This window comes from Zeus faber, assembly GCF_960531495.2.
Source record: "Zeus faber genome assembly, chromosome: 2".
In the NCBI taxonomy this organism is placed as follows: domain Eukaryota; kingdom Metazoa; phylum Chordata; class Actinopteri; order Zeiformes; family Zeidae; genus Zeus; species Zeus faber.
In genome coordinates, this window is record NC_137189.1 from 13,854,986 (window position 1) to 13,882,574 (window position 27,589).

The 27,589-nt window shown below is 43.6% G+C and overlaps 2 protein-coding genes and 1 long non-coding RNA gene across 5 annotated transcripts in view; 2 read left to right on the forward strand and 1 right to left on the reverse strand.

The window, feature by feature from the left end:
* The window catches only part of LOC307227291, a 19,835-nt gene extending 5,664 nt beyond the window's left edge, over positions 1–14,171 (reverse strand). Inside the window, exon 1 of the long non-coding RNA XR_013844051.1 lies at positions 14,042–14,171. This is a non-coding gene — a long non-coding RNA (uncharacterized lncRNA). The remainder of the gene's footprint in view (positions 1–14,041) is intronic.
* fdft1 (farnesyl-diphosphate farnesyltransferase 1) lies at positions 12,096–21,095 on the forward strand. Of its 3 annotated transcripts, none has more exons than XM_079996570.1 (8): positions 12,096–12,258; positions 14,319–14,416; positions 14,966–15,149; positions 17,052–17,180; positions 17,801–17,992; positions 18,377–18,553; positions 18,746–18,898; positions 19,903–21,095. In XM_079996570.1, exons 1-8 carry the CDS (start codon positions 12,160–12,162, stop codon positions 20,128–20,130), a joined length of 1,260 nt encoding a protein of 419 aa, XP_079852696.1. In that variant the 5' UTR covers positions 12,096–12,159; the 3' UTR covers positions 20,131–21,095. The 3 variants fall into 3 exon arrangements, with proteins under 3 accessions (XP_079852696.1, XP_079852694.1, XP_079852695.1); XM_079996568.1 differs by having other exon boundaries at positions 12,215–12,258; positions 14,096–14,416; XM_079996569.1 differs by lacking the exon at positions 12,096–12,258 and having other exon boundaries at positions 14,029–14,416.
* A 1,229-nt stretch (positions 21,096–22,324) lies between these two features.
* Positions 22,325–25,194, forward strand: ctsbb (cathepsin Bb). The gene is made up of 9 exons (XM_080024593.1): positions 22,325–22,483; positions 22,562–22,647; positions 23,197–23,311; positions 23,431–23,546; positions 23,645–23,730; positions 23,829–23,972; positions 24,072–24,188; positions 24,631–24,759; positions 24,933–25,194. The coding sequence occupies exons 1-9, from the start codon at positions 22,358–22,360 to the stop codon at positions 25,007–25,009; spliced, it is 996 nt and encodes a 331-aa protein (XP_079880719.1). The 5' UTR covers positions 22,325–22,357; the 3' UTR covers positions 25,010–25,194.
* Positions 25,195–27,589: the final 2,395 nt, after the last annotated feature.

The window sequence follows — 27,589 nt, forward strand, 5'->3', positions numbered from 1 at the left end:
TCATGACATTTGTCATGCGCTGTCGCATGATATAAATGTCATCAACACGCCCACTGGCTTGCTGAAAATTCTGCGGACAATGACCTGCTCTATCCACACACGGGCTCAATCGGTCGGACATGACAGACTTCATTTTACTTTTTCTTTATTGGACGAAACAAAAACAGCACTGTGCACAACGGGGACGCTCTTTCAGTCACTCTCTTCTTACACTTACCCTTAAGGGTCCAGTTCTAAGACTGACTTGAATGGCACAGTTTAGCAAACGTCAATGATTCAGCCGTGTGTTCCACAATGGAAGACGAAACTTCCGTTTAGAGTCATACACCTGGGAAAGACACTAGATTCGACACAGCACGTCCTTGGGTCCCCAGCAATACACCCGCCAAGTGCCAAGTTGAATGAATGAACGGTTGTCTAGATAACCAAAGGACATACAGACATACAAACAGACAGACAGATAGACAGACAGACAGATTCCTCCCTTTATAGTGAAAACATTCCCACCCTGCTCTTTTGAATATCTGTTATCTAGGTCCAGAAAATTTAGATTAAAAAAAAACTGGAACATTGTTTTCACTCTATATTGCTCAGCCAACCTTCTTTTGGGTTCTCAAGGTACTTAGAGAAGTTTTGAATGTTCAGCAGAAAACCGTATCCTCCCTATTTGAACGTATTCTTTGCAGACCCTCGCTATATCCTTGCTGAACAGCCAGGTGCTGCATCGGTTGAAGTCTTCAGTCAATCTCTCCCTGATAAATTCTGCATATCTGTTCCTAACCACGTCTGTCCAACACAGGACGAATGCCTGCCTCATCTGTGTGTAGACCGGGTCATATGATGTTTGTGAGTTAAAATTGTACTTAAGCACCATTTTTTCCCCTCGCTCGAGGTGTTCTTCAAAAAGATCCTCCTCTTTGGAAAGCAATTCCTCCACAGCTTCAGTCATGGAGCTTATCACTGGCGTCAAGATATCTCTCCTGTCCTGTGGTTCGGTTTCCAATATGTCCTCCATGCGTTTGAAGCAAATTTTCCAATCCTGCACAGAGTTTATCAGAGGGAATTTCACATTCAGCAGTCCCAGCTTGAACAATTGTTTGATAGCAGAGTAGAGATTCTCACATAATGGAGTAAGACCGCCCTTTTGAGCCGCTCTTAGGTAGCATCCATGGTCTTCACTTAAATCTACCAAGTCCAGCTGCCTATAGTCGATATCCCGAAACAGATTCTCCTTGTGTCCTTTGAAACCCCAGCATTTCACGTAACCTATATGAGTTCTAACACCGTAGATCATGTGCCATTCATGAGCCTTCTGAACCAGGTGTAGCATGCACGGCCACGTGTTTCGGGCCAAACAAGGGCTGTTCTGGGTGAAGACGTAGACGCTCCACTCCTCCGAGGAACTTTTCAGCTCCAGCAGCTCCTCGGTCTGTCTGACCACGACATCCTCGCTGTGCTCCCCGCTGTGGTAATTGGGATAGTAGGGCCCGTACATGAGAACCTCCTGCTGTTTCTCGATGACCGCCCATGAGTGCTGCCTGTCCTCGGCCCCGCATTCCCCTGTGATGTCACGATGGAATTCTAAAAACCTCTCGTTGGTGGCGTGCTCAAGCGTCGTGTCGCCGACGCCACGTCCGAGCTCCAGATGCTCCAGGACTTTGTTCACGGAGCGTTGTGTGTCCGCCCAGAAGGATATCTGACCGAGGAGGCCTTTCGTGTCTCTAAGATCCTTCACGCCTTCAACAAATGCACTAGGGTGATGGGGACTGGGGCTATAAACAAACAAAGAACATTGAGATCTGCTTGTTGTAAAGATAATGTTCAACAAAAGATGTCTATCACATTACGCAAACAAGTGCCATTACAGTAGTGCTAACGATTACATGCATTTAAACATCTACAGTAGAGCATGAAACAAAGAACAATTTTCACAACTTTCACAAATCACAACTTTTAAAAGTATACTTGTACACCCTTTGACTCATGAGTTGTCTCCACTTATTCCATTGCTATATTAAAGGATCATTTCTGTTTCAGATTTCAGAATATTACACGTGGCGCGTGTCCAAATTGCACACAATTCGACACTGCACGTCCCTGTGGGTGTATTGCTGGGGACAGCAATACACCCACAAAGTGTGAAGTAGACTGGATGAGCGGTTGTCGAGATTATCGAAGGACATATACAGACAGACATACGGTGCGGTCACACTGCCGGTGACTGGGCGCTGCAAAGCGACAGGCTGCAATGCGACAGACTGCAATGCATTTCAAACGGAGCACGGCTTCATCCGGATGCAAGGGGCGGAGCAACATCCGGCGACCAGCTGACGGCTTCACGGCGACAAGTTGAGCAGGTTTCAACTTTATGCAAATAAGAAGAGCCGAGCGCCCGGCAACAGCCAAAAGGAGGGAAGATACGTTCTCAGTGGCGCTCATCCTTGGAAAATGGACACTCGGACAAGTGCGTATTTGTTCCTTTTTTTAAAATTTTATTTTTTTTATGAAAAACGTCCCCTAAACTATCGATAAAATAAGGGACCCTCGCACAGGACCCGGCACAGAAGCCTGTCGCCGGCAGTGTGACAGTACAATGACAAGAGCTGCTCGGCTTCACGCTGCAGCCCTGTGCGACCGTAGCGTTACAAACATGCAGCGATTCCTTCCTTTTTAGTTATATAATATAGTTAGATTATAAGAGGTTCTCTAGCAGGCGGGCCATGGTCATAGTAGTGTACTATGGACCACATAACAGCTCGGGGGGTATAGGTTATGTTATGTGTATGTTAATACTGGAAATGGGTGGTGTTTCCCTTTTAAGATGAGTGTACTCACTTTATGCAGTGCCAGATCCTGCTCTCTTTGCGCTTGGCTTCACTAGTCCTGTAAACCTGGTTTCCTTTCAGCACATCAGTCGGACATGACAAAACTCTCTTGCTGTATGGAGGATATGGAAGCCCATCTTCTTTATCATCAAGAACAGGCTTTTTACGTTTCAACCTGAATGCAGGAAGCACAGTTTTACTGGATCAGGAATTAGACTTTACTAAATGCTATGGAACTAGAACTGTTCAACTTTTACAAATGCAAATATAAGAATTTTGTTGGAGTAATGCGATCCAACAACAACGTTATGATATTTTGCCAATGGCTATTGGGGCTTTCACACAAAAATGTTTTTTTTTATCAGTTTATGGCACGTAAGAAGAACTGGAGCAACCATGAATAATATGGATATTTCTCTCAGCTAGAACAGTCGAGTTCATAAAATTGAATTAGAATTATGATTGAATTAAATTATAATGAATAGAAAGGAAGCCTTTACTGTAGGAGCAAGAAAGGACAAAGCAAAGAAGAAGATATAGCTCAACATTATGAGAATGAAGATCACAGAATACAAGATCTAGGATCAAATTATCATTCATGTACGAATACATACACTAATACATATATAATTCCTGTTATGTGCCAAAAATGTAACAGTTAGGTGATATATCAGTCAGTATACAATGTTCAACAAAATACAACCAGAAAAGTTCCATTGTTGTTCTTTAAGACCTTGGTTTACTCACAGAGACAGTTCCATGCAGAAGCCTCGTCTCAGAGGGTTCAGGGATCTCTACACAGCCAGTTTAATACTGCTGAAGTCTATCGTATAAACCATCTGTTGTCAAATTGGATCTTAAATAAAAAATAGTTGATAATCCCAAAAAAACTAAGACAGTCTTTCCAGGTAAACAGAGAGGAGGCTTCTGAACTACTGCACTGTACACCTGGCTACACCCTGGTATCAGTTCGAAAGTTTCCCTCTAGTGACAGAAACTAGCTCCTCCTTTTTGCCGAAGAGTTGCCAAACAAAACACTTTTGATTTAGGATGATAAATGAGTGAGTTGGATGAGTGTGTCCCGCCTTGAGGAAATTGCAGAGAGAAAATTCTCTGTTGTTTATTCAGTGTGAACTTCTGCCTTTCTGTCTGGCCCTTGAGCAAAATTCTATGACACTAAAGTCAGAGGCACATGTCAGTCAGAGGCACATCTTGCACAACACACCTTTGAGCTATTTTAACAGTTGCGTTTAACACAGAATGTACATTAACACGTTGGTCCGGCTCTGGGCGTTACTGTCTGCCTCTGCTTTTGGGTGTTGCCGTAGAAAGCTTCGAAAATTCGAAATGCAAAAATGCAACAAGGCAACAAGAGTGGACAAACTCCATAATACGGAGTTTGAACTATATTATAGTTCAGGTCATGAAGTTGATAAACACAAATACACACACACGCGCGTGTGCAAACATGCACATGCACGCGCGCGCACACACACACACACACACACACACACACACACACACACACACACACACACACACACACACACACACACACACACACACACACACACACACACACACACTGCATCATACTCTTCTGTATGCTCACTGCAAAGTGAGAACCGGATTAGCGACATAGAAGCTCAGGTCTTCATTATGTAAACACTGAGGATTCTGACAGGATCCATAATGCTCTCCACATTTTACTATGCATTTTACGAGTTTGTCATTTTGCACCTATAAAATGTAGATCTATCATTTATAGATTGTTCTAATGATTGAAATGACAGCAAATGAGATGGCGAACTACAGTAACTCCCTCCAAAGTATATTGTAGCAGTTTGGCCTACCACATGCCACCTAAGTGGGGTTTTCGGGGACCTCCAGCAAAGAGACACAGAAGACGGGGTTTAAGACACACAGATCATTGTATATATTGTAGAGAGTGGGCTAGTTGTAATTAGCCCAGGAGCAGGTGGACACGTGTCTTGACAAGGGCTCCTCTCTTGAGTGTGTGTGGTGTGGGGATGGGGATTTTACCTGTTACTCGTTAGACCACCCAACGAGCAACAGGTAGGCAGCCGAACTGATCCTGGTCCCCAATTACCTAGACCAGGGGTGGGCAAACTTTTTGGCTCAGGGGCCACATTGACTTTTAAAATTTGACAGATGGGCCGGGTCAGCACAAGATGCATACATATCAAACATAAACAGAAAAAAAGCATTATAGTGTTAATACACTTACCTTTTAGTGGGAACAGTGTTGCTGATCACCCATTTTTGCCAGTGCATTGCAGTCTGGTGTTAGTTTTGCTGTGGCAATTCTCACTCAACTGGGATCTGTGGGGTGCTTTGTTGGTGTTCATCACACTAAAAGTCTGTTCACACACATACGTAGAACCAAACAACACCAGCATCCTCTGCGCCATCTTCTGGATGTTTGGAAATTTGGCTGCGCTTAACGAAGCATAAAACTCATCCAGTTTAAGAGAGCTGAACATCTCCTTTAAGACGGTGTCACACTGGAGATCAATCAGTTCCAACTGCGACTCCTGTGGCGCCGTTTCAGGGTCTTGTTAAAAGGGACATGACACCAGCTGAAGTGACTTGTCAATTTTTTCCAAAATCTGGGAACCGACGACAGAATTCTTAATGCAGGTCATCCAGTGATTTCCTGTATTTTTTCCACATGTTGCGGGGCCTCTTTCAGCATAGCCAGGGTTGGGAAAGGAGCGAAATACTTGTTTGACATTTGCTTTGAGAATAAAGCTAGCTTGGCTTTGAAGGCCCTGACGTTTGTATGCATTTCATGCACAAACTGGTCTTTCCCTTGTAGCTTCATGTTCAGCTCATTCATGTGTGTCAGAATGTCCACAGCAAAAGCTAAATCACAAAGCCAATCTGTGTCACTCAGCTTAGGAAACTTGTCAGCGTTCTCAAGCAGCTCCAAACATGAGATAACCTCCTGTTTGAGCTCCCACACTCGTTGACATACTTTCCCAAAACTTAACCAGTGGACATTCGAATGGTAAAGCAAGTGTGATCAGCGTCAGTTTCTTCAAGAAACTGAAGTCCCCTCGCTCGAATAAAGTTAACGAGTTTTACAACTGGCTTCACCACACGGTCATGCTGCAATACGGATTTACACAGTGCTTCCTGGTGAATTATGCAGTGTAGGAAAATTACTTGCTGCTCCCTTTTAGGGATTCCATGGCCAGAAACTCCTCCGTTATCTCAAAATTGTCATTAATCCCTCTGATAAAAATAAAAAGCTGAGCGGTGTCCTTTATGTCATTATTTTCGTCCAGTTGCCAAAGAATATAATGTAAATGACTCTGCTTTTTTGTTTAGCTTGCTAGCTAAGTCTTCGTCAATTAGTTCAACACGGCGAGTCATTGTCCTGCGTGATAAGCTAATTTTTTCAAATTTGTTCTTGCTCTCAGGACACAAGATACCTGCTGTCTCTACCATGCACTCTTTGAGAAACTCCCCTTCGGAGAAAGGCTTGCTGGCTTTTGCTAATTTGAATGCCAGCAAATAACTTGCCTTCGTGCTTGATTCTTGGATGGCAGTTTGTCAGATAAAGGTGTTTTGCTGAGGGTTGTCTGCGGAGCTGTGGAGTCCAGGGGGGGCTTCGGGCCCCTTGCGCTACTTGGAGGCGGCGCAACATATTACCAACATTCTACACCAGTACCAATGGGCATAAGTCATGTACACTCACCGGTGGACATCTTACTTACACACGCACGCACACCTGCTTGGAGTGTACCCCAGCAACCTCCTGGTTGCATTCCTCGCCTTTACTCCCTCATTTACTGACATAATAATGACAGGAAGAGGCCACGTGACCAGTTGTATTTCCAGTTTTCCTGGACCTTATTCAGTTTTTCAATACATGTTGTCGTCCAATGTTCATGTTTTTGTGTAAATGTTGTTTGTTTCTATGTTTGTCTCGCCGTGGTGATTCTCCCCCTCTTGGAGTAGTGATCAGTTGTTTATAGACCCAAACATGATAAATAGTTCTCCAAAGAGGGGGGTTGGTGGTGGCTCTCCATAACCAAAAACTGTGCTCTTGTCATCCTACAGGTCGTCCACAGGACAGAGTTATTGCAGCAGTTCTTGATGATTTAAGAATTAATAAAGAGTTGCATTGCAGGTTGAGAACTTAATCTCCACTTGCAGACTAACTCTGTCCTGAATGCAAAGGCATAGAAATACTCTGTGTTGTATGCCCAGCATGCTGACAGCACAGGTTAAAAAATATATATATAATAATTCTGTACCAATCTTCGGCGGGTCGGATTAAAAAGACCAACGGGCCGGATGTGGCCCGCGGGCCGTAGATTGCCCACCCCTGACCTAGACCCAGGACAGGTGTGGCTGCTCAAACCACACCATCCCCACACCACATATTTTTTTAGAGGGGATTGCATGCATCGTGCACTAGAGGGCTAATTTTGCATGTATGTATGATGTATTAGCAAAGAAAATTGTGGCAGATGAGGGGACGTGGTTTCACTGCAGCGCAGCTGTCCTGGGTCCACCAAATCAGCCCCATTAGCGCTGATTAGTCGGACCCGGCCTCGAGAGTTTTTTTATGTGTTGTTTTGTCTTGCAGCGGGTATGGTGTGGCGCAGGACACGGAAAGACATGCAGACAGGACCGAGACGATACAGACTGATTATTCTTTTTTATTCTATGTTCTCGTTTTTGCCAACAAGCCTTTTTGTTTCTGCAGTCACAGGACAATACCCTACGGGTGGCCTTTGAGCAAGTAGTTAAAATCGATGGCTTTGTCCTTTGTCTGATTTATCTTGGAATGGTCGTCAGACCCGGTCCAGTGGACAGAGCTGTGCCAGCAGGCCTTTGATCGAGTAAAATCAGCTCTTTGTAGGAAGCCAGTGCTGTGTACACCTCATTTTCCCCTCCTTTTCTGCTTGCACAGCGACTGTTGGACAGAGGGCTGGGAGCAGAGGGCTGGGGACATTGTTGTCCCAGCAGGTGGAGGGTGCCCATCGACCGGTGCTGTAGATCAGCCGCAAGCTCTCAGAGCGAGAGTCCAGGTACAGCACGGTCGAGAAGGAGGGCCTCGGCATCAAGTGGGCAGTCAGCGGCCTCCGGTACTACCTCCTGGGGTGCCCTTTCACCCTCTGTTTGGGCCACGCCCTGCTGCAGTGGCTCCACCGCGTAAAGGATACCAATGCACAGACCATCTGTTGGTACCTGGCTCTTCAGCCCTAAGTTCAAAATGATCTATAGGCCGGGGATGTGGTGGTGGCCGACTTCCTTTCCCACTCTGGGGGGTTGGCTGGCGGCTAAACGGCTCCCCAGCCAAAGTCGGTCGGTGGGGGTGTGTGGCAGACGAGGAGGGGTTGTTAAGCCACGGTGTGCAGATGACGACGGTACTGGCTTCTTCCTGCCGCGGCACAGCTGTACTGGGTCCGCCAATCAGGCTCATTAGCGGCTGGGAGAGTTTTCTTATGTGTTGTTTGTCTTTCAGTGGGGATCGCGTGGTGCAGGACGCGGAAACGCCTGCGGACCATACTGCGACCAAGTAGAAACAGACTAATTATTATTTTTATTTTATGTTCCCGTTTTTGCCAGCGATGCCTTTTTGTTAAAAAGGCATCGCTGTTAGGCATTTGTTAAAAAAAACCTTCACCATGGCGGTGCCACACTGCCAGAAAGACTCTGTCTCCCTCCCTAAACCCGTACGGGTGGGGAGAGACTCCCACAAACATTCTATATACTGTCTGCCTCTGCTTTTGGGTGTTGCAGTAGAAAGCTTCGAAAATTCGAAATGCAAAAAATGCAACAAGGCAACAAGAGTGGACAAACTCCGCAGGCCCACGGCGTTTAATCCGGCCTGCGAGGCATTTTCATCAACAAAAATCCTATAATATATTTAAATTTGTAGTATTCATCGTGCTCTTATTTTCCTGTAATACTTAATGGTACCACCAGATGGCGCATTGCTGGGCCTTCTCTGATGTCAAGTCACTTTTCTTGACTTTACCTGATCATCACGTATGCATCACCCATAACAAAATGAGTGGACAAAAAAAAGCACAAAATTGACAGCGAGGATCGGGTTTTCAACAAAGATTGGATTGCAAAATATTTTTCTATTCTTTCTTTCAATTTATATATTTATTTTCTCCAGCTGAAAGACACACACTGGCTTTGTGATTTGGCGTTCGCTGTGGACATACTAGCACACATGAATGAGCTGAACGTGAAGCAACAAGGGAAAGATCAGTTCGTATATAACATGTATTCAAACGTGAACGCCTTCAAGGTAAAATTGACTTTGTTCTCTAAACAAATGACAAACAAATCATTTGAGCATTTCCCCATGCTAGCACCGCTGAAACAAGCCTCCCAACAAGCAAGCAAATACAGTAACTCGCTGGACGACTTGCACAGAGAATTCTGCCGTCGATTCTCTGATTTTGAAAAGTTTGAGAAGTCACTTCAGCTGGTGTCATGTCCCCTGTCATTGGATTATGAGGCAGCACCGCAGGAATTACAGTTGGAGCGGATTGATCTCCAGTCTGACTCTGTCCTAAAAGAGAAGTTCAACTCCGTCAAACTGGATACGTTTTATGCTTCACTGAATGAGACAAGGTTTTCAAACATCCCACAGTTGGCACAGAAGATTCTGGTGTTATTTGGCTCTACCTACATAAACAAAACATGCCATAGAGCCCAGCTTACTGATGAACACCTGAGCACTGTCCTACCAATTTCCACAACGAAAATGGCACCAGATTTTGATGCACTGGCAAAAAAAGGGTGACCAGCAACACTGTTCTCATTAAATCCATCAATGGTGAGTTGTTGTGTTTTCTTATTTAAAAATGAATTTATTAATTAAAAAATGGGATAAGAGGAAATAGATTTCACATATATTTTACATTTACATTACATTAACATTACATTTAGTCATTTAGCAGATGCTTTTATCCAAAGGGACTTACATGGGAGAATTACATTCAAGCTACATTGCAACAGAAACATTAGTGTAACAATAAATAATTACTGCTAAGTAGTGCTAAGTAATTGTAAGTTAGGAGAGGAGGTGCTCTCTGAAGTGTTGGGTCTTCAAGTGCTTCTTAAAGACAGAGAGGGAGGCCCCTGCTCTGGTGGTTTTTGGCAGCTTGTTACACCAACGTGGAACTACAAATGAGAATAGCCTGGATTGCCGTGGTTGTGCATCCGGGGGGTTACCTGTGCTCTTACAAGAGCATTCCCAACAATCACTCTGTAGGCCAGCATCAGAGACTAGAACTTGATGCGAGCGGCTACAGGTAACCAGTGGAGCTCAATAAGCAGCGGAGTGATGTGTGGACTCTTTGGCTGGTTGAGCACCAGTCGCGCCGCCGCATTCTGTATCATCTGCAGTGGCTTCACCGCACAAGCCGGCAAGCCTGTTAAGAGGGCGTTGCAGTAGTCGAGGCGGGAAATCAGGTACGGCCTGACTTTTGTTGTTGAATAGTGCGAAGCGGCACGACCAAGAGACGCCGGCAACATGGTCCGAGAATGTCAGTTGCTCATCGATAATGACACCTAGATTCCTTGCAGCCTTGGTAGGAGCAAGAGATAAAGAGTCAATTTTGATATCAATGTTGTGATAAATACCTTTTTACACTTTATGCTTGCTCATTTTCACCTTATCTACTAATGGTCTGGCCCGCCGGTCAGTTTTAAAAACTAAAGGTGGCCCTTGAGCCATAAAGCTTGCCCACCCCTGCTGTATAACCATCAAATCGCATATAAAAACAAATGAACATTTGTTTGTATCTGTACATCTATAGACAGTCAAACATGCTGCTACAGAAAGTTTGTAATTCCTCAAGAGTTGCCTCATGCCCACAGGAAGCTGTTCCACGACAATAAAGCAAGAGACAGATGGGGTAAGGAAAGGGTAGGGGAGAGCCAGGAAAGCCTCTTTCCGAGTCCATTCTGGGACGGTGGATCTTGTATCCCTCGCTGCTGAGGAGAAAATAAGCTGAGCTCTGTCCTCTGCCCCAGATTCAGCCAATAGGCTTTGTACCACAGGTGATGACCCATGATTTCTCACATTTAGACTATGAGCTACAATCACATTATCTAGCACAGTGATTCCTAACCTTTTCCCCATCAGGGACCCTCCATTTGATACACATTAGGCCATAGACCCCATTGAATTAGATTTGTGTTGTTAATTTGTATCTTTAGATATGATTCATTCCAAACTTCACTGCCTTTCTATACTATAGTTACAGAAACAACAGTGAAACCAGGATCAAAACAGTTATTATTGTGCATTATATAATGGCTGTTACGTCTTGTAAATGAAATAAAAGTGAAGTTGAACTATTAATCATTTTGCCATGGACCCCCTGGAACCTCTTGAAGGACACCGATGGGTCCCCGGAGCCCACGTTACACGTTAACCACTGTACCAAATATTAAGCCATCAGGTGCACCCCCCTCCACACCGCACAATTTGGGCTGTTACTCTGTCCGTTTGAATATCTAAATAATTATATATTAAACTCGAGGCATTACTGTATATTGCAATTTCTGACTATTTTTGGTTATTTTTTAGGTTCAATGCATATTGACAATAAACCCAAAATAGTATGTATCAACTGTATGTATGCATGTATGCATGTATGCATGTATGTATGTATGTATGTATATATGTATGTGTGTATGCACTGTATGTACTGCATGTATTTATGTATGTATGCACTGTATGTACTGTATGTATGTATGCACTATATGTATGTATGTATGTATGTATGTATGCACTATATGTATGTATGTATGTATGTATGTATGTATGTATGTATGTATGTATGTATGTATGCACGGTATGTACTGTATGTATGTATGCATCTATCTATCTATCTGTGATAAAGTCATTATTCTGTTCAATCTAAACGAAATAATATGTACGCGGGAAAGGAAAGGAACACTATCTGCGGAGATGGTGCGTCTCTATGGGAACCTTTTCGCACTACACCGGATAGCGTTGTTGTACGAGGAACCAATAGCAAGTCTCCAATTCCTCTACGTCATAAAGGGCGGGGCATCACACCAGTCTCTCAAGCCGCTCATTGGCCGCTGCGCGCTAAGCCCATGACCCACCAGCCAATCACACGCGTCGCTCGATCTGACGACGTTTGCGATTGACTCGTTTTTTTTTTTTGGTTTTTTTTTTACCCCCAACGGCGCCCCTTCCTGGACGTCTCCTCACTGCCGCGCTTTAATGGAGGGGATGCTGGCCGCTTAGAACAAGCAACTCTAGTCATTCGCCTGCTCCAAATCGCACCCGGTCGCCATGGATATCCTTAAATCGTTGGGGCACCCGGAAGAGATCGTCAACCTGCTCAGGTTCAAGATGGGAGGGTGCCGGGCTGTCATGCCAAAGTTGGACTATGTGAGTACAGCGTGGGAGCCCTGGGTGTTTTTATAATAATTATTATTAGTCTAATGTCATTTGTGTCGATGACTACGGTAACTTACACTATCCAACAAATATATTAAAAAAAATCACAGGTTGCATTTGCAGCCGGAATCAACTTGCACACATAATTGAAAGTCAGTACCATATCGTGCACCTGATGTACAGTACATACAATGGGTGTTTGGAGCTACAGTACAAGGCAAAATCCCACTTTTGACACCACATAAAATAGCACTGGGAAATGGTATTGCACGCACAGAAATAATACTGCAACCCACTTTCATATGAAAAATTGGACTGTGCAGGCTGTGCAAAACAAAGCAGGTAGTCACAATGATACAAAACATATACAAGCAAATATATAATATGATAATATAATAATATGTGTGAATACATGTGCAGCGTGCAGCAGGGTATGTATGTAGAATACCAACACTGTAGCAGCAGATACCCCCCAATGTCCTTGAGGCCTTCATTGATGGACCGATATCTTGGTGGGCAGAGAACATGTATGGAGCCCGATGTAGGATCCCACTGTTGGTTCCCAGGCAGGCTTGGCTCAGGTCCTAGCCAGTTACATAATGAGATTGAAGGGTTCACCGGGGGAGAGATGCTCTGCGCATGTTGGACACTTAATCCACGTCTCCCTACTGATTTGAGCTGTAGAGGTTGCACTGTGTCGTTATACCGGTAGCCCACTCTCAATCATCCCATCAATGCATCAAATCATTGCGTCAACGGCTGGCCTCATTTTTTGATGGGATTTTAATTTCAAACGCAACTCATATATCCCACACAATATTTAAAATGTATAATAATGTGGCACCCTTGGTAGACAATACTGGCCGAGGACCCCATCTCCCCCCAAACTAAATAATATTTTGTTTATATGCTATATGCAATACATTAATTGTCCGGCTATAATGAACGGCCATGTGATTTAACATTCAACATTAACATGCTGACAGCAAGTGCAGAGCTAACAATAACAACAAACAAAAAAAACGCGCGCCGTCATAGATGAGGCCGAGGCGAGGACGAGTGTAAATATTTTGTGAAAATATATAATTACAAAAATGTCAAACAAAAAGAGAATGAAAAAAAAAAAAACCCACTGTGGACCCATCGCAATTCCATTAGGGGCAATTCATATGGGCTGCAGATCCTAGTTTGGTACTGTAAACCTTTTGTATTCTAAAGGTTAAGTTGACAAAAGAAAAATGGGAAACGGCCAAGTAAAATAAATAGACACAAAATATATACATTATATACATATGTATATACAGAGTGTGTCTGTGTGTGTGTGTATATATATATATATATATATATATATATATATATATATATATATATATATATATATATATGTACATACACACACAAGACTTATAACAGTCGCACTTGTCATTCCCTGTGTCTTCCACTAGATGTCACTAGCACTATAAAAACAGACTTCCTCGCTCAATCCGCTTCTGCTTTTATAAAAATACATAATTATGGTTGTTGCACCAAATAAAAATATGCGATCGAGTTGTCTTTCCACAGTTGACGCGTTTGAAAACACGAAGCCCGGTTTCTCAGCGCACTAAAGTGGAAATGTACAAGTGCATGCCAACGGGGGGGGGGGGGGGGGGGGTGCTAATGCGCATGCGAACCACGGACAGACCTACAAGGCATGTGGATAGTCTATTTCCGCACTGGTTGCGACTACTTCCGGTCGAGTTTTGTTTGTGAGATCAGCGAGTCGGGTACATACATGTCAGCCGTCGCGTCCCTCGACCCGCTTGTCCTCTGCGTGTCCGCACGCCAGGGCTCTCCGCATGGCGGGGGCCTGCTGCAAGTGGATCTTTAAGCGCTCCCTGGCGCTCGCCCCTCGCAGCCCGGCGTCCGCCTCTCGCTCTCTCCTGGCCGGGGGCAGGCTCGGCGAGCGCGGCGCGCAGCAGGCGGGTTGCAGGGCCGCCCGGCCCGGCGCGCTCCCCCCCGCGGGGTCGTCCCCCCACCGACACCCCGTGTTCCTGTGCTCCTCCTGCCAGGACGCCATGAGCCAGAGCCTGAGCACCTGCTACGTGTACCTGAACCAGACCAGCCGGAGCTTTGCAGCGGTTATCCAGGCGCTGGACGGAGAGTTACGGTGAGACTCTGCGGGAGGGGGCGTGGCTCCCTCCACAAGTTGTCAACAAACTCATTTATATATTTAAAGAAGGGAACAAAATTATAAATGAAGAGCATTTTAAATGTTGAATAATATTGAAATAAACTATGTGATCATCTGTGAATGTCAGTAAAAGATGGATGGATGGATAGAAATCTTTATAACCTTTTTCTAGTGCAGGACGCACAAGGGTTTCCTCCTGGTGCAAGTGCCAACAGACATAAAATACAAATATTCAAACAAGAATAAGAATGAATTAAATGAATAACAGTTTAAAAAGTGTCCAAATATACAAACAGATATACCAACTACATATGCAAGATTGCCAGTATACATACAAGAATGTAAGAAATGGATGGATAGATAGATAGATAGAGAGAGAGATATATACTTGGGCGGGTTGGTACAGCAGTACAGAAGCAGACATCACAACAAATGCACAATAACAATTTAAGTAATTAAAATACAAATACCACAACATTCACCATCTACAATGAGGCTAAAATAAATAAAACTGTCTCCACCCAGACACGCTGTGTGTATCTTCTATCTGGTGCTTCGGGCGCTGGACACCGTGGAGGACGACATGACGATCCCGCTGGAGAAGAAGGTTCCCCTGCTGAACGACTTCCACACATTCCTGTACCAGGCCGACTGGCGCTTCACCGAGAGCCATGAGAAGGATCGCCAGGTCCTGGAGGACTTCCCCACGGTCAGTGGAGACGACGCTGAGAGACAGGCTTCGAGTTTCTTATCGTCTCTTGCCGTCTTTCCTGTCTCTTATTTCTTATTGTAAATTGTAGTCGCTTGTTACGGTATAAAGTTACTATGCCGATGACTATGTGTTATAATACATAAAGTCATGAAAGTCATTCCCAGTGATAATAACGTGGGGAGCCAAGTCCAGCCCGTTTGGTCCAATCCCACAGAAGAACTACTGTAGCACAAATTGCTGAAACGTAGCTGCAAACTGGTCAGAGTGCCCATGCACACAGTGTCCACTGCCAAAAGCACCTACAATTGGCACTTGTGTCTGAACTGGACCATGGAGCAATGGAAGAAGGTGGCCTGGTCTGATGAGTCACCCGATCCGATCGAGCATCTGTGGGATGTGCTTTAACAACAAGAGTGATCCATGGGTGCCCCACCTCACAACTTCCAGGACTTAAAGGATCTGCTGCTAACGTCTTGGTGCCAGATACTACAGGACACTTCCAGAAGTCTTGTGGAGTCCGTGCCTTGATGGGTAAGAGCTGTTTTGGCAGCACGTGGTGGAGAGCTACACAATATTAGTGGTTATTAGTGGTGGTTTTATGTTGTGGCTGATCAGTGTTAGGCTTGGGCGATCGTGCAATATTCCAATTGCCGATCGCTGGAGGGCAGCAATTAGCGATACTATTTTACCGGGGACACGCACATGCGCGCGTTGGGGTTTATACCCCCATAGAACGTAATGTAGTTCAAGTTTAAGTTCAAGAGATTATTTGTCACATACATATACATATGGTCATACATATATGCAGTGAAATGTCATGTAATGTGGTAATGTAATGTGGCAGTCTCCCCGTTCCAAAAGTACAGGATTTATTATGTACAAGTAAAGTATTTCCACAAAAACATCCAGTTTTTACTAAATTAAGTCCCACAGCAATGGAAAGCAACAGGGAGACGTGCGTCCCGAAAGTGGGGACGCACAGGTTTTATTGGAACAGTACGGAGTTAGGCCTTGGACAGTCCCTTAACTCAGTTGTGTTTTAGAAATGTTGTTTCATACGAGTAGGAAGCAAACAAAAATAAATGGATGTAAAATAAAAGGCAGGCACAGGAGGCGGTGCACACTGCTGTCTGGAGGACAAATAAAAAAACAGTTCTCTTAGTTGGGTTTACGTTTATTTATTTTCCATACAAGTGAGACACTACAGGAATAAAATAAATTTAAATCTTTCTCTATGAGATGATATTATTTATTGCTGTATTACAATCACAAGATTTGCATATTGAGCGGCAGGTATGTGGAGAGGTGGGGGTGTGTGTCACTTGCCACACGGTGCCCTTATCAGGCTCGCTTTTTTATTTTCATTTTTTATTAATGGGTATCCAGGTAGCGGATTGTCTGGCAAGATATATTCATGAGGAACTCCTCATGAACTTCGCACCTCCGCGCACCTGCACTGTGACTCCGCTCTGCTGCTCCGTTTGCCGAAAGTGGCAAAATGCCTAGAACAGGAGCTCGGGGTCCAAGTTCCTTTTTCTTTATTTTTTGAGTACCTGCCCCTAAAAGTCACTGTCCAGGACTGTAGAGGGAAAGTGACACCCGATCACCAGTGGTTACTGGACAGCTCTGAGCGGAGAGGGGGAGATCGTCCGTCCCCTCTCTCCCCCACTCTCTCTCTCTCCGTTCCAGTTTAAGAAAATTGTAAACTGCACATACATCATTTCAATTGTCTGATTTTTTCTGACGGATAAAAAAAAAACCAACACCCTCTGTCATCAATGTCAATTGCGATCGTTGCAGTCGATCGCCGATGATGGAGTCGATTGATGATATACGATTTAATCGTAAATCAGTCCAAGCCTAATCATTGTATGTATTCTCTCCTTCCTTTCGGTCCAGATTTCCCTCGAGTTCAGAAACCTGGGTCAGGAATACCGGGATGTCATCTCAGATATCTGCCGGCGCATGGGGATGGGAATGGCTGAATTCCTGGAGAGGGAAGTCGGAGCCATGAAAGACTGGGACCAGGTGAATATTTCCTCTCTCTATGGAAAACACAAGTACACACTCAAAGCTCTGTTGAAATCATGAATACATTTGATTAAATGCCAGTCTGATCTTCACAAACCATAAGATAATTATCGAAAAAGTACTATATACTCTGTATACTTTGTCTTCATATTGCAATGTTTTAAGACCTTATTATTATAATACTTAATACATATATAATATACATATATAATACATATATAATAATAATACTTGAGATGTTGACTATACTTGAGTCTGCTTTGACAAATTTTTACTGTTTTAGATCCTATATGAACTAAACAGAACTATAACGCAGTATAACAGCTGGTGCATTCATTTCAAGCTCGGAAATTGGAAACACAATCGTTAGCATTAGTTGTTATCGGTTGATATCAGTTAATGTACAGATCAGAACTGGCCTGGGTTATCCATATAGACCCTAGAGATTTATTATAAACTTGATTTGTGGAACCTTTTGTCTATTTGTGAAAGCAGGTTATTAGGATTCCTCATTTTTACCTGATACGGACCACAAGAAACAATGGCGGGTCACACAAAATATGAATTGTCATGACCATGGGCTATTTCTGACGTCCTGTGTTTCTGCTCCTGTGCAGTACTGCCATTACGTGGCGGGGCTGGTGGGCATCGGCCTGTCGCAGCTCTTCTCGGCTTCCCGGCTGGAAGACCCCGAGGTGGGGCAGGACACGGAGCTGGCCAACTCCATGGGCCTGTTCCTCCAGAAGACCAACATCATCAGGGACTATCTGGAGGACACGCAGCAGGGCCGTGCCTTCTGGCCAAAAGAGGTAAAAACATCTGCTGCAGGATGTGTGCGCTGGTTAGTTTGTGCTTACTTACGGCCACAACTATGGAGTAGAACAGTGAACGAAATTTCTTCAGAATTCTCTCTGGGGTTCCAAACCATGAATTGCTTTCTCAAAGAGTTTGTTTCCGATATGGGGGCTGTGGCTTGTTTTCAGTTTTATTTATCTATATGGGAGTGGGTGTGTTTACATAGTCATAGGTCTGTGGGAGGGCGACATGCAAAGGGAAATGAAAAGTCCACAATCAACCCATTCAAGTTTTATCTCAGGCATTCACGTGATAGGATTTAATTGTTGCCAAAAAAATTTCTGCATGTCACATCGACTGTTGCCTTAACGATACAATCTTTCCCTCCCGTTCTTTAGGCATGGAGCCAGTTCGCGGGTCATCTGGAGGACCTGGCCAAGCCCGAGATGTTGGAATCCGCGCTTTCCTGCCTCAACCTGCTGGTGACTGACGCCCTGCGCCACGTCCCTGACGTCATCGATTACCTGGTCCGTCTGCGCAACCAGAGCGTCTTCAATTTCTGTGCCATTCCACAGGTAAACGGTTCTACACCAACACTGGTTATCTTCTGTATTACGTTTACATTAGAGCCAAGATAAAAAGGTTTATGCAAAGTTTTGTTCAATATTTGTGTCGCGGCCTGGCCTGATAGGCACCTTTTAAAAAATAAAATAAAAATAAAAATAATAATAATTAATAATTTGCATGTTATTTCGCTGTTTGTCCAGGTGATGGCGATAGCCACCTTGTCGGCGTGCTACAACAACCCCATGGTGTTCCAGGGAGTGGTGAAAATCAGGAAGGGCCAAGCCGTCACGCTCATGATGGAGGCCACCAACATCAGAGCCGCCCAGGGCATCATCGCCCAGTACAGCCACGAGGTGAGCGCTAGTGAGCTCTTAATAATAAAAAGGGACGTATTATGCAAAACTCACTTTTTCAGTGCTTGTGCACATACATTTGGATCTCTGATGAGCCTACTGTGAAATAGGACAACTCTGTCAGTGTTTTATGTGAGTCCTCTAATTCAGAAGACATGTCCTGAAACGATCCGTTCCGATTTGTGTCTCAGTACTATGTAGTATTGATTTACATGAAACAAAAAATGCCCGTGTCCGAGAGTCACGGTGCGTCGCAGTGTGGTGTGCCTTGAAGCACGGCAACAAAATCGGAGCAAACTTTTAAATGATACCTTGTAGATCTAATATGAGTGAAGTTTCAAGCAACCGGATTGTTTATTTGTCTCCTCAAATTTGTTAAGAAACAGATTTCTGTGGACTGATGACTCAAAATCAGTGAAAGTTACAGAGTAAATACAACAAAACCCAGAAGCCATGCTCAAACACCATGGGCTCACAGAGCTCTGGGCCGTTTTGGAACAGGATGGTATAAAGGCATGTTAGAATGGCTAGAATGCAAAATTTCAAAAACATGTTTTGGGGATGTTGTATATTGACAATTTTCTTCTTGTTTGTATTTAGGGTTATATTAATTGTTTATCATGAGGTTTATTGTATATTGCCAAATGTTTATTGTTCATTGTTTATCTTAAGCTCAATTTTTCTGATTTATTATTTATTGTTAATTTTATCTGTCTTTATTTTTAAAATGCACCTTGACAAGGTTAGAAAAAGATAGGACAGAGACTAAATTATAAAGCGCTACAGAATACAATGTCTTAATATATTTGGACTATATTGCCTCCTCTGCAATATAAAATTATGCTGTATATGTAATATGTTGCTGTGTATGTAATATGCTGCTGACGAATCCTGCAATAATATATCACTTGACAAAAAAACCCAAATCTGTCTGTCTGTCTGTCGTTCTCTCGTTCTCTCGTTCTATTTATCTATAACTTTTTCCCTCTCCTCTTTCTCCCTAGATCCTCCAGAAAGTCTCCCTCACGGACCCGTCTCGGGCCAAGACGATTCACGCTCTTGCTTTGATCCGGGAGAAGTCTTCGGCGCTGCCGCCCGCCCTCCCATCCAGGACACCACACCTCTCCCCTGTCTACCTGTCGGCCGCCATGCTCCTCGCCGCGCTCAGCTGGCAGTACCTCAGCGCCACGGCGGCCCAGGCGCAGGGCACCGGCGACATGCATGAACACTGAAGCCCCCCCCCCACACACACACACACACAAACACACACACACACACACACACACACACACACTTGGATTCAATCTCCCAAATCTGAACCTCACTACACTTCACGTCTTTGCGGGGGTCAGGGGTCTTGAGTTCTCTTCTCCCTTTGAGATCGACTGCTCAGAATTTAAACTGTTTTGAAAAGGGGGAACTGGCTGCCAGCTGCTGTTTATAGCTTTATTGATAAAACAAAACTTGTAGTTTTCCAGTTTTCATTTCTTAATACTATATACACACTTTCGGGCGTGGTCTGTTGAACTATTTGAAACACAGAAGTCAATTCAGGACTTATTTGATTGTTTTGATTAATTAATGTCTATTTTTCTTTTTCATGTGTTTAATAATATAAGGGCATATCCTGAATATTAATCAGGATATTTTGAATATTTGACAATAATATTTCTAAATTGCAAACTTAATTTCATAGAAATATTCCGTAGGCATTCTTAGTTAGATATGGTAATACCACATATCTAACACCGTCATCCCCACAGATAACTCGAAACATCTGACAATCTAGGCTATTCAGGCCGTCACCAGCAAAGACTTTCATTCATACAGTACTTTATATTTTTGTCAACTAATGACTTTTCTTGTTTGATACGATGAACTAAGAATGGTTAGAGCTGCACTGTAGAAGACCTTCTTTTCCTATGAAAAGCAAACAATTTTTAACTCTAGGTCCAACTCTGGAAATAAAAAAGTCGTACGTTGACACATGATGTGTCCAATACTACAGATAAGAAAAGAAAGGTAAGCATTTGGAGAGTGCTAGTTAAGTGTCCTTAACTGAGCTTTGGTGAGTAGAAAGGCTAGCACACAGGAACCTTGTACAGAACCAAAGGAGAAATTTATGAACATTGCTATGTAATGTGTCATTTTAATATTGCACATAATTTGAAGTCATTAAAAGTGTTTCAAAGCTGGATTGGTCTCCATTTTTTTGATCCCCCTTTAAAATATAGGTCACTTTACTCTCTGGTAAACTGCCGATCTGATTCGATTCGGGGCAGGTTTCATAGTTTCATATTGGTAAATAATAATGCGGTTAAAAAAAAAGCCTCACTTCATGAAAGATGTTGTTGGAGTAAACTGTACACATGCCAAGCAAAAGGATTTGGCCTGTCATGTGAGCTAGCGTGCCTGCTGATGATCTATGCTCCCATCATGTGATTCCATAACTTCAGCCTTGTAAAAAAGAGGTGTGAGAGTCCTTAAACATGACTGTCACTGTGTTGCGCTGACAGAACATTTCTTCCTCGGGTCGACCTCAAGTGGAGCACAGGTAAGAGTTCAGACTGTTCTTTGAAATTTACTTTGTAGATTATCTGATCATTTGGATGTCTTTCCAATGTTTACATCATTTTTTGTGAACAAAAGGTTTTTGGAAACCTCGTGCTTTTACTTTTGATAGTGTATTATGTGTACAGTATATCTAATATACTTGAACCTCACAATGTCATTGTTTCTTTTATATAAATATCATTCAATGTGATCCCTGAATTTCCTGCTGGCGAATGATAAGGGTATATAGGTATATAAAATAAAAAGAATAAAAAAATGTGTTTATTTATATTATCTAAATTGGAAATGGTTAATTGATGAGCATTTAAATTATAAGAAATGGCCACAAATGCTCTCTCTTTAATATATATGTACTGTATATATTAAGGATAAAAAAAACTAACCTACAGGTACATATAGACAACTTAATATACATGTATAAGAATTAGATCATTATTTGAATAAATGAGTAATGACTGTTTTAGGTCTGTCTGGATTCACTTCCTCTCATGCAGGTGCAGCTCTTTCCAACCTCAAGGTTATAAATGGAATCAAAACAAAAATAAATTGAGTTTATTTCCCCCTGACAGCCATTGCCTTTCGTTACATTGTACTTGAATAAACCAATCGATGGAAACCCAGACGGCCGCAGCATCCAAATTCATTACTGGGTTAAAAACGAAATTAAATATTTGAGAACAAGTGACAGATTTCTCTAGAATTTCCACCAGCACCTGCTTCTGAGGCACAATGCTCTTACAGCCAAAGAGTTAATTGATTCTGGGTTTGAACTGTTAAATGCTCGTGAATATCAAACCTTTTTATTGAACCTTTTACAGATAGAAATAAGGATTTTGGAGAGAAAAAAACAAAACGCTGACTCGACCTTCACCACCCTTTTGAAGGATGTATTGGCTCCATGGCTTCCTCGTGGCGCTGGGGGCAATGTCTGGCTCCTGGGCGAGGCCTCAGCCCCCCCTTCTCTCCCCGGAGATGATCGACCTGATCAACAGAGCCAACACCACCTGGAAGGTAAACGAGAGGCCTGATGTTCCACCTCGGTCGGAATATCTAATAATTGTGTTTGCACTCAATCCCCCCGTCCTTTAGGCTGGACAGAACTTCCATAACGTGGACGTCAGATACGTGAAGGGTCTGTGCGGGGCCTTGCTGGATGGACCAAGGCTGCCAGAAGTGTAAGTTCTGCTTAAGTGTGTGTGTGTGTGTGTCTGGTTCTTTCCGCAAATAAACAATCAAATAATGAAACAAATGCTGCTGGAATGTGTCCATACATAACATTACCCTCCAATCAAGGCTCAATTCCAACTTCTGGGGAAAATGTCCTCAAAGGTAAGGGAATACTGTTGATGCTTAAAAACGGTTAAAGAGCATGACCTAGTGGAAGCCCACGGTACAGTGAAATACTAAATATTTTGTCAGTTGTCCACCATTATTTATTTACTAATTTATTTACCCGTATTAAACATAAATCATTTGGTTTAGGGTGATGTTAGTCGAATATTTTGTTGTAATTACCATGTTTATTCTGCCTCCGTATTTTTCTTTTAGTTAACATAATAGAGCTGTTCAGGCATTTTAAACTTTTGTGACGCACGTTATATGTTTAAATGTTGTCACCGTAGTCTGTTTTTGACGGGTCTTTTCTTGGACGATTCAAGGCAATTCAATATATTTGAGGTTGAAATCCTCTCTGATGCCCTGACTAATATTCTGATCCTCCACAGGGCACATTCTCTGGAATACATGAAGCTTCCGGACAGCTTCGACGCTCGCCAGCAGTGGCCCAACTGTCCCACCATCCAACAGATCAGAGACCAGGGGTCCTGCGGCTCCTGCTGGGTTGGTCATACAGTACACGAAGCTAGTTAGAGGGCAATTTATTATACTTATTGCCACTGTAGAAACGTACTTGCTTCTATTTCTCCTCCAATGGAGCCGTATTTGTTTTTTTTCCACAGGCCTTTGGGGCAGCAGAGGCTATTTCTGACAGATTATGTGTTCAAACCAAGGGAAAGGTTTCTGTGGAGATCTCCGCTGAAGATCTGCTGTCCTGTTGTGATGAATGTGGCATGGGGTGAGTGCTTATGTATTTTATTTTGACTCTCACCTTAATTATACATCCAAATGTTTTAGCACATGCCCAGTGAGTATAATGTGCATCTGTTTTCCTAGATGTTTCGGGGGTTATCCGAGTGCTGCGTGGGACTTCTGGTCCAGCACGGGTCTGGTGTCAGGGGGGTTGTACGGCTCCAAAGTGGGTACGTCCATGCTACCTGTCAGCCCACATCGCATCACGTTTTCACCACCTTTTTAATGAGAAAAGCAAAAGCGTGAATGTGGGTTTTTTTTGCGCCAGGCTGCCGGCCCTACAGCATTGCCCCCTGCGAACACCACATAAACGGCTCTCGTCCTCCGTGTAAGGGGGAAGGGGAGACCCCCAAGTGTGAGATGCAGTGTATTGATGGGTACTCCGTTCCCTACAAAAAGGACAAACACCTTGGTATGCTATCTCAATAAAAGACTCCAGGAACCCTACAATGCCTCAACAATTGATGTTTGTACTCAATTGTTCTTCTCCTTTCTATGTCCCCCTCTCCAGGTAAAAGGTCATACAGCGTTCCCTCTAAACAGGAACAGATCATGGCGGAGATGTACCAGAATGGACCGGTGGAGGCGGCGTTCTCCGTCTATGCAGATTTTCTGTTGTATAAAACTGGTGGGGGCTTATTACATATTACACATACACATCCATTGCCTACAGACATGAATACACACACACATACATACAGTGGGGTACGCCACTGTTATCAAACTTCCACTCAGATTCTTCTCCACACACCATGACTAAAACTATGTGGTCCAAGATTAAAATTCATTGGTAATACACACACACACACACACACACACACACACACACACACACACACACACACACACACACACACACACACACACACACACACACACACACACACACACATACTGTATTGCAGTAGTCGTGAGGAGCTTGACATTTCAATGAATCTGTGAGGACCGCCATTTCTGCTAAACTGTAGCTGGAAGGGTGACAAAATATAATTACCATTAGGGGGCCCTAATGGTAACACATACACACACGCACTGCACTAATATATCTGTTATGCCATATTTTCCCACAGGTGTGTACCAGCATGTGACTGGGGACTTACTGGGGGGCCACGCCATCAAACTTCTGGGATGGGGAGTGGAAAGTGGGACCCCCTACTGGCTGGCTGCTAACTCCTGGAACACCGACTGGGGAGACAAAGGTAAGAGGTTGGACCGGGCCACACTTTTATGTCTGATTGGTGATTTAGATATGGGGCATTGAAAGTGATAATAAACACTGTTGCTCTTCATGTAATTAGGACATTAACATTGAATAGAATTGAAAAAATATAGATCTTCTTAAATCTTATTCTGTGTATCCTCTCTTATTAAGGGTTCTTCAAGATCAAGCGAGGAAAAGATGAATGTGGCATCGAATCAGAGGTGGTGGCAGGAATCCCACTTGGCTAATTAAAAATCTATCGGAAAAGGCAACAATTCAAATCAGCTAGGATGTTTTGAGAACTTTTTTTTGAACTTGTGTTTTTAAAACTTGCAAAGAAATATGACTCACATAAGATTTTATGCAGTGCTCATAGACAATTAAAACTACATGCTGACCTTGAATTAATAAATCTACATGTAATGCACATGGATTATTTGGGTTTATGAGTAAATAAGGTATATTATAATTTAAACTTTGATCATTTCCATCACATGCCTTAACTAAGTATAAGGGCACACAATTATTGATGCTTATTTGATTTTGTGGTAATAAAGTATTACTTTCTGTAGCGTAAAATTCTGTAAGTGGCTCCAAATTGATAAAACATTTAATGACAATATTTTCCTTTTTTTTGTTTAAATACAAAATATTCAAATACGACAGTTAAAAAAATACATTCATTTTCACATTTTGCCTCACATCAGAGTCAAATCATCAAAACTTGTGCCCCTCCCCACCACGTTTTGTCTACCATATAATACTTTAGGCCTTTCTCAATCTGCGTTCTTGTCTGTACTTGTGTTTTTGTGGACTTGTGAAATGTCATCAGTCGCAGCCCAAGTACTGTTCCAATTCAAAGTCCGCATCAAGCCAAGTCCAGTCCAAATGCCCGGATGTGGACTTGCTCCGCACATTTTATCGAGGATGCATCGGTGGTGACTTGTGTGGACTTGGGACAGCCAAGTATCCCAGAATACATTTCGCACCAAGCGGTGGTAATGGCAATGGCGGAGCGGAGTCTGTACTCCCGAGTCGAACTTGCCAAGTCCGAACTACCAAGTCCGCAAGTCCGTACTTCGCGTACTTGGTATTGAGAAACGACCTTTGTGGTGTGGGGATAGTGTGGTGAGCAGCCACACCTGACCTGGATCTAGGTTATTGGGATCAGGGTGGCAGCATACCTGTTGCTCGTTGGTTGGTTTAACGAGCAACTGGTTAAAACCCCCATTCCCACACACACTCAGTATAGGAGCCTGTATCATGACATGTTCTATCTGCTCATGCATAGTTCCAGCTAGCCCACTCTCTACAAATAACTGGTGTTTAGTACCCCCCTGTCTTCTGTGTCTCTGTGCCGGAGGGGCCTGAAAACGCCCCTTGGGTGGCGTGCGGCAGGCAGAACTGCCACACTGGCGCCTGAACTAGGACTCTCCAGCACAGGGAAGGGACGCAGATGTGCCGTCCGAAGACGCCTTGGAGACACCAGCAGTTCAACGGACGGCCCCAGCACCAACCTTCTCCCGACTGGCAGCAGCAGCACCCAGGGGGTCCAGCGAAGGACAGGGGGAGAAGCAGGCGCAGCAACCACCACAGGTAACCGCTGTCAGCTAGATTCTCCGCCCAGCAGCCATTGCCGGGACCATCCAGCAGCCCGGCAGCCAGGCCACCCCTCCAAGCAGTCCCTGTGACAGCCAAAACCGGCCATGCCTTCACCAGCCAACACAGCAGCTCGAGGTCCCACGCGCCAGAAGGGAGAAGGGGAGTCTGCATCGTCGCTCTGGGGGAAGAAAGCTGGTCGACCTTTCCAGGGAACAAGGTCCTTTGGAAAGGGACCAGTTAATTTTTTTTGGACATTTATTTGTTTAAGGTATGGAAACCCTGTTTTCAGAGTCTGGTGTTTTTCACATTTTAGGTATAGTAACCCTATGTCAGAGTCTGTATTTTAGGTATGGTAACCCTAGGTGAGAGTCTGTGTTTTATGCTTGTATTTTTCTGTTCCCTGCTTGGTGGGGGGGTCTCCCTGGCCTTAGTTTGATGTCGGGGGTATGTGTTGTGGGGATGGTGTGGTGAGCAGCCTCACCTGACCGGGATCTGGGTGATTGGGATCAGGGTGGCTGCATACCTGTTACCAGCATACCACACACACTCAAAATAGGAGCCTGTGTAATGACATGTTCTATCTGCTCCTGGGATAATTCCAGCTAGCACACTCTACAATAAACTGCTGTTTACTACCCCCCAACTTCTGTGTCTCTGTGTCGGAGGGCTCTGAAAACGCCACTTGGGTGGTGTGGGGTGGCGAAACTGCCACATACTTTTTTCTTCTAAATGAGATTGCGATTACACTACACTGGAAGTCAAGGCCGATCATATTAATGAATCATTCAAGTATTTTGATTTCATAAAAATATATGGCCTTCATAGCTCTTTTCAAGAGCAATTAATGTGAAAAATTAACTTTTTTTTTTTCTGAAATAAGTCAATCAAGGCTCACAACCTACTAAAAATCTAATATATAAACAAAGTTGTTTTTCTTCTCACAGGACCCCACATAAGGATTTGTTGTGAATCATCTCTTACTTAATTAAGATGAATTAGCAATTAACTACTTGTCAAAATTACTGTAGTACTCTCCACCTATTTAGCCAGAAACTATAATATATTCTCCAAATATGGCCTATATTAAAATACTATATTAATCTCTATTTGAGGATTGTATAAAAACTGCTTTGCTGCAATATGGCATAATACAAAACTGGCTTGAACAGGTATGAATTAGATCATTTTTGGGTGTGGAAACAGACCATTTCAGCATCCTGTGTGTC